General features: G+C 51.4%; 2 protein-coding genes across 2 annotated transcripts; both read left to right on the forward strand.

The window, feature by feature from the left end:
* The first annotated feature begins 4,793 nt into the window (after positions 1-4,793).
* Positions 4,794-5,759, forward strand: LOC100897786 (uncharacterized). Its single transcript, XM_003746126.1, has one exon. It carries the CDS (start codon positions 4,794-4,796, stop codon positions 5,757-5,759), a length of 966 nt encoding a protein of 321 aa, XP_003746174.1.
* Positions 5,760-6,245: 486 nt separating this feature from the next.
* LOC100897933 (zinc finger MYM-type protein 1) lies at positions 6,246-7,215 on the forward strand. Its single transcript, XM_003746127.2, has 2 exons — positions 6,246-6,585; positions 6,665-7,215. The coding sequence occupies exons 1-2, from the start codon at positions 6,246-6,248 to the stop codon at positions 7,213-7,215; spliced, it is 891 nt and encodes a 296-aa protein (XP_003746175.2).
* The last annotated feature ends 371 nt before the right edge of the window (positions 7,216-7,586 follow it).

Genomic DNA, 7,586 nt, shown 5'->3' on the forward strand with positions numbered 1-7,586 from the left:
CACCTGTTTACTTTATGATTGTCAAGCTTTTGTTCTGGTTCCAAGACTCTGGTGGAATTCACAGCGAAGATGTGCCTCTATCTCAGTGAGAATCTGAGTCGTGTAAATAATTTTGTAAAAAATCCGAGAGCAATTTATACAGTGAGCAAACGAAAATGGTTATGAAATAAAGCTGTTTTGAAGAGGAGCAAAGTTACAGTTTTTTGGGGGACGCCGTCAGTCCTCGTCCAATGGGGCTTGAATTCGATGGTCGGTGATCATGCCTCGTATCTGATGATCTTCTTGATAAAGCCGCTGTCGGCAGCAGTGGTCGCGGTCCTGGAGGTGATAATGTTGCGAACGGGTGAGCGATGTACCCGTTTCAAAATCACGCGGATCGGTTCTCTCAGCTCTGATCGGGGCATCGGTTTTCCCGCGACTAAGGCTCACGCAATCTCGGGAAACAAGACAACGCAAGTGCCGTAAAATAGTGAGGATCTTGAATGAGGATCAAGTCTGGGAAGCCGAGGGCCTCAGACGACTTCGCGGTCCTACGCTGATCTCAACGAATCCTCCCCGAAATCGGAGTTCCGCAAATAAATAACCATGAGATCAGTTATTAGGCATTTCTCGGAAAATGGTCAACTCCCGACTGCGCTCCCTCCGATTGAACAGCTCGGGATCAGACCTCTCGAATGTCTGTGTCTCCTCACACACCAAGCGCCATGCGAGCGGAGGCGGAAGGGGTGACGGGACGGTCCGATACTGGCATCAGGGTTCCTCAGTTTTGAGCTCCAAAATGCCCCCGGAATAAGCTTGATGGTCCGATTTGAGAGATCATCTCCACTCTCTAAACATGATAGCTCGACACGAGGATAGCAGATCAGCATACATCGCAAGACAGCCAAGCAACCGAGTCGAGGCTCCGATGCGGACGCGCGGAAAATCTGCTCCGCCGGTCACAGGGAGCGGTACGCAGCCGTGCCCCGGCATCCCGATGGATGCTCTCCATGACGAGGCATGAGCCTCGACGAAGATTGCTCAATATAACTTTGCGCAATCGATTTGGTGGGATCCCCGAATCCGGACCGTCGAATGGAGCTCCCGGTAGAGTTCTCCTCTCGAGCAATTCCGAGCAAGCGTTCCGGCTCCCGAGGCAGCAGGTCCAGGTGAGGTTGACCGCAGCGGCCTGATTCTGAACAATGGACGCGAAGGCGAAAATGCTGATGCTGATGGACGTCGGCGTATTCTGAGATGGACCAGCCGAAGATCCTCTGGCCCAGGAACAGAATTTTAGCGCCTGTATAGGACGCAGCAGACCTTGCTGGCAAGCGCCTGACCCACACACGCGCAACTCGACTGAGGTCAATGCTTCTAGTCGTTGATGGCGTCAGTCTGATGTTTTGTTTTGAGGAAACAGCAGAACAGCTCGGAGTCGACTTGAGTGAAATTTTCCAAGAAACTGGCGCAAAAAGAGCCAAAATCTTGCAATTGGGTGGACTACGTCAGAAGGTGTGCCGTCAGAGACGCGCTACGGTGATTTTGTGATCCCATTGGTCTTTAATGTGAAATGGTGTGGTGCCCTGTGGGTGCTATGTGAAGCTAGCTAGCACCAAATGTGGATATTGTTGAGGAGCTACAGCAGAAACTGTGTAAGGGGCCGCTGCTGGCCAGAACTTAGACGTTGCGCTGTTTTCAAGTTGGATATTGTGCTATGTGTGAACTGTATCTCTTCGTTGGAGCACCGCTCGAATGTAAGTTTACGGTGCGTTCAGTGCGGTTTACGGGACAGTTCTCAAAGCACTCGGACTGAGAGAAGAGTATCATCTTGATCGTCACTACAAGTTCTGGAGACGACGACGATGATGGCCACCGCCGCCACCAAAAAGGCACTCAGGCACTATGTCGGGCCCTCGTAGCTATCGTTTTGCGTCGCTATGTTCTTCTAATCAGAACTTGCGTGTTGTTGCTCTCATTGTTTTCACTGTTGTGACTAGAGCGATCTGGTTAGGGGAGCTGATCGGAGTATCAGTAAAAACACTGTCGAATTGACAAGTTCCTGCTCTCCGGGGTGTTATCACGGCGCTGCGCTCACGGTGACGGGATCTATCGCAAGATGATTTCTTCGCAGAGATTTGGATATCTGGAATTCGAAAGATCCGTGGAGAACTTCGGTGGTCACCTGCAGCGTCTACCTGGAACAGCGGACAAAGAGCGTCAGCCTATTGGAATTTTGAGATGTGCAACACTCGAAGGCACTTGATTCGTTCTCCGAGTTCTCCTCCTGGAGTTTCTCTCGACAGAACTCTCGGATTAGATATCGGAGAAGATGGATTCGAGTTGTGTATCTTCAGGGATGGAGAAGAGATTTGTGACAATACCAACAACGCCTCCTTTGTCAGCTTCCTCCCTATGCGCTGCGTACAGCTCGTAATCGATGCTTCGGTTTCGTCGTCTTTGCTCGTGTCCGGTGGAATCTTCGAATGCGAATGCACTGATTTGGTACCAATCATACTTTTTTTTGCGGTCGAACGGCTCATTCACTTTGTACGGCCGGCGATCGTTGGTGACATGACGGCGGATTCCGACGTTCATTCTGACGAAGAAGTTACCCAGCTGATATACAACAAGCCGTCCGCAGTGTCTCCTTAGCCAGTGGTGACCTTATTTTCCATCGATTCGGCGCCGATTCCGTCCTGATAGTTACCGTCTGCGGGCAACTGTCTTATTGTTGTTGTTGTCATTTCAGTCTCCACTCTCGCGAGCTAGGGCGCGGTGAAGAGAATATTCGAGTCAGCAATTTAGATTCTCACCGATTTCCACGGAATCTACCGCGGAGAATTCACTCGTGCATTGAGAAAAAATCTTTGGAGCCCTTCCCAACTTGCAGGGTGTTGCCAATGGAGTTCTCAAACATCCAGGAGGCTCGCGGTGCATCGCTCCGGTGTTTTGCGATCTTCCCTCTAGAGCCTCGTATCTCCTCTGACGAAACGAATGGCAATCGAATCTTCGGCGAGGAACTAAATGGGACCCGATGGCGGCAACCGCATCAGAGTCCGGACTGAGTCCGGAACCAGGAGCTTCTTCTTGAGCGATCTCATTTTTTTCGGATTTTCCGACGAATTCCGACATGAATGACGGGAGGGAGCCCGCTGTTGGACCTCGATCGAATCATTGCTCGACACGCACAGTTGTCAAGTTACCTCGAGCCGGAGCGGATCGGCTCCAAAGGGAAAACCTATCGCAACACTTCTTGAAAAAAGTTCCGGAGGCTGCAGATCCACGATGTATTATCGCGCGTTCTCGTCACGATAGTGTAGGTGTGTGTGTGGCGAAATCTCGTGGCCGCGACCTGCAAGCGGCCCAATTTGATCTTGCTTTACGCGTCGTCATTCCTTACGCGGAGAGGCTCGCGCGTTCCGCCTACGAACCATTCCAAGCTCCACAACTACCAAAATTGTGCCGGTGAAGATTTGCTTCTGACCCAACAACAGCCGAAGACATTGAGGTTCTGCTGCTGCTGCACCGCATCGACTCGACATTTTCGGTCTGAATCAGCTCGTGATGGATTGCCTTTTCTGCTGAGAACTCTTCCGGTGAGAAATTCGCGGGAAGAATCTAAGCATTCAGTCGAAGAACGGAATGAGCGGGGCGGCTTAGCGCTCGAGAGGAAGGATCGTCGATTCCATCGAAATGGTCGATCATGGTTGATGATGACCCCCGGTCGATCTCCGAGCTCGATCTCCTCAATCCTCGGAGATAATCGATCCCTCGGCGAACTACAGACGAGGCATCATCGAACCCGGAGCCTCTCTCCTTTCTCTCGGGTCTTGAGGGTCTCTGTTTCTGGAACGCCCCCCGCCCCCGCCAGGTACTCGAGAAAGAAACTCTCCCAGCGGTGAGGCATTGATTTACTCAGGGAATCAAGGATGGAAGAGGATGATACTCCTCACGGGAAATCCTCGAATCCGAATCGTGGCTGCGCGATGATCATCAGAGCCAACGAAGGTCTCTTCAACCTCGGTCGGACGCTGACGCCGCGCTGGTTCGCTTCATGCTGCTCGCTCGGCCGAGTGTTATCAACTCTATATTATCCGGGAGGCTATTTTTTCTATTCTGGTGCTGCACTCCTTTTGGCTCTGTGGACGGCGGGCAGGTTGGCCGGTCGGTCGGTCAGCGCGCCAGCCAGCGGACGGGCTTCGAGGAAGCAAAGTGTTCTGGAACGAGGCCGGACCCGGAGTAGAATATGACGAAGAAACAGGGCATCGGCAGCAGCCGCAGGAGGAGGAGGAATACTGCTCGCAGCCTAACGTCCGACTGTCTGTGTGCCTGTTTGGCTCGCCTTCCTGCTTCCCGGACTGGCTGACTGACTGACAACTGGTGCTACGTTGGTTGAGCGCCTGGCGCGGTTGCAGAGCCAGCAAAGAAACAGCGCTGACCCGCCTCGGAGATTCCTTGTCGTTCGCTCTCCCGAGCGGCGCGCTCGTTCGTCAGATCGTGGGTTGGAGGAGATTCTGGATACCCAGTGGCGGATCCAGGGGGGGGGCCAAGGGGGCCATGGCCCCCCCCGAGAGCCTAAGGTATACATACTATATCGGTTGAGAATGGTCTCAATTGACGACCAATTCCGGCAGTCTGCCCCGGAAAGCTTCATATATCCTTTGAATCGATAACTTTCGCGTCCGAGAAGAGCCCCGCAGACTCACACCTATGTGCAACGACGACATCTAAAATTGTGTTTACGTTCAAGACACGCACCTCGCGTTATCTGCGGTCCAAAGCGAAATCAGTGTTCGAATTCATCGTGATGAAAGATGAAGAGACAAGAAAAGCTCACAAATTTCTTCTCCACGGAACCGGGAACTGTGGCCGAGGGAGACCTACAGACGTCCTCGACTCAACAAGACGGAGCGGAATCTCCGCCTATAATTGAAACCTTGGACGAGTGCGATTCGAATGCGTCTCCGGCCGTGAAGAAGCCGCGGTTGGCATTCGATCCCATGGATATTGGCCGCTTCGTTCGGAAGAGTTCCTCTCTACATGCTCCTTTGACGGAGGAGGAGCGGTTCAAAGCGCTGACAGATTGCTGGAAACCCGATGAGCACTATCAGTTCCCGAAAGTTCTGGAGTCGACTCGCACTCGTGCTTTCCAGCATCATTATCTCGTGAAATGGCCGTGGTTAGCCTATAGCGAAATGCATGGCGGAGGGGCTTTCTGCAAATACTGCGTCCTGTTTGCGAGAGAAACGTCGGATCAGAGAGGGCCCAACTTCCTCGGTGTTCTGGTCGCGAAACCTCTCAACAAGTATAAGAAGGCCTTGGATATTCTGAAGAACCATGAGCGTTGCCAATATCATTGCGAGGCTAAAGGAAAAGCTGAGAAATTCCTCGATTGGTACAACGATAAGGTCGGCCACGACCTCAGGAACCGATTGTTAGCCGCACGAGAAGAGCAGGTGAAGAAGAATCGACAAGGATTGGTACCTATAATCAGAACGATTCTTCTCTGCGGGAAGCAAAATATACCATTTCGAGGTCACAGAGATGATGGGTCTCTTAGCGCCGTCGACGGAAATAATAATGACGGCAACTTCAGAGCTCTGTTGCGGTATCGACTCGATGCCGGGGATCGGCTTCTGGAAGAACACCTCAACAGCGCCAAGAAGAACGCGACATACGTTAGTCATACGTTCCGAAACGAGATCATCTCAACGATTGGGAAGATCATACGACGGAGAATTGTCGCCGAGGTCAAGGTCGCCAAGTTCTTGCCGTGCTAGCTGACGAATCGAGGGACGTGGGGAAGACCGATCAACTGACCGTGTGTCTTCGTTATGTTGGCGGCGAAGATAATCAGCACGTTGTCAAAGAAGTCTTCCTCAAATTTTCTGATGTGGAAGAGAAGACAGGGTCTGGGTTGGCCCGCAGCATACTCGGTGTTCTTCAAGAAGAAGGACTAGACATCCGGAACCTCAGAGGTCAGGGTTATGATGGCTGTAGTGCGATGAGAGGGTCAAACAAGGGTGCGCAAGCCGAGATAAAAGCCGTCGTTCCTCAAGCGCTCTACTTCCATTGTGCGTCTCGTTGTTTGAATTTGGCTTTGGTGCACTCCAGCGAGCTCGCCGCGATCCGATTGGTAGCTGGCTCAGTGGCGAATGTATGTGCATTCTTTTCGAACTCTTCAAAACGAACGAGAATTCTACAAGATCAGATCGAACGCTCGAACTCATCGAATTCCAGAAAAAAAGAGACTCAAAACATTGTGTATGACGCGTTGGGTGGAGAGCCACCAGGCTTTCATAGCTTTCAAGGAGCTTCTTATACCGATCGTGCAGTCGTTGCTGGAGCTGGAGCAAGAAGTTGGTGAAACCGGAGCTCGCTCCTACGAACTTCTGAGCGCGATTTGTAAATGCCAGTTCGTGACGTCTTTATTCATCATCGAGAGTTTCTCATCTCTTTTTTTGCCCTTGTCCGTGAAACTTCAAGCGAAGGAGCTTGATATTTTCGCGGCACTTGACTTAGTGGACAACGTACTCCTTGTCTTGAGGCGGAGGCGAGAAGCTGCGATCGATGGATTCCAACAAATTTTGGCTAGAGGTTACAGAGGTTTGCGACTCCCTCGAAATTGATATCAGAATGCCACGCATATGTGAAAGACAGCTCAACAGGGAGAATCATCCCGCAGATTCAAGTGAAGAGTATTTTCGAGTGACGAGTTACATTCCGTACCTCGACAGCTTGATCGATGGGTTTATCTCACTGTTCGCGGATGCGAGACAGGGCGCCCTGAAGGTCCAGTGTTTGATACCCAAATTTGCAGTGAGAAGCTCTGTCACGGATCTGCATCCAGCGATCGAGTTTTACGAGTCCGATCTAAGCTGTAGTGTTAACGTCGCAAAAGCCGAATTCGAAAGGTGGCGCGCGAAGTGGATGGAAGTCCCGCAAAACGGAGTGCCTGCAAGCGCCATAGATGCACTGAATCACTGCCCCGCAGCTGATTTTCCCAAAATCAATATCCTCTTGAGAATACTCGCTACATACCCAGTAACCACCGCTTCCGCAGAACGTACTTTCAGCAGTCTTAGATTGCTGAAGACGTATTTGAGATCTGTGATGGGCGAGGCTCGCCTGAATGGATTAGCCTCGATGAGCATCCTACGGGGCATCGACGTCGATCCCGAGGAGGTCATCGACTCCTTAGCTTCGAATGCGAGGAAGCTAGATTTTGTCTTGTAGCTGAATCGAGCGAAGCTTTGTGCTCGCTTTTTATCACCTGATCGTTGTGCCATATAAGTTAAACTTCATTTCACGTGATTGTAATGCGTGAATCCAGCTTGACTGGATGAATCTAGTTCTAGGGCTGAGTGAAACTTGAACAGTCGAGCCATATGACCGAATAAATGTGCTGCTCGGGAAGCAGTTCATAATATAAACTCCTAAAGTTATATTAAGCTATTAAAGTTTAAATAATATGCTCCCAACTCATCCATCCACGACCAGACGGGGCTTTGGCCCCCCCCGAGAGAAAATCCTGGATCCGCCCCTGTGGATACCAGAGGAAGCGATCGGGGAGGAAGCGAGGCAATCAACAGTCCGTTCGAGCGGCC

This window comes from Galendromus occidentalis, unplaced genomic scaffold (assembly GCF_000255335.2).
Source record: "Galendromus occidentalis unplaced genomic scaffold, Mocc_1.1 scf7180000077488, whole genome shotgun sequence".
Taxonomy (NCBI): domain Eukaryota; kingdom Metazoa; phylum Arthropoda; class Arachnida; order Mesostigmata; family Phytoseiidae; genus Galendromus; species Galendromus occidentalis.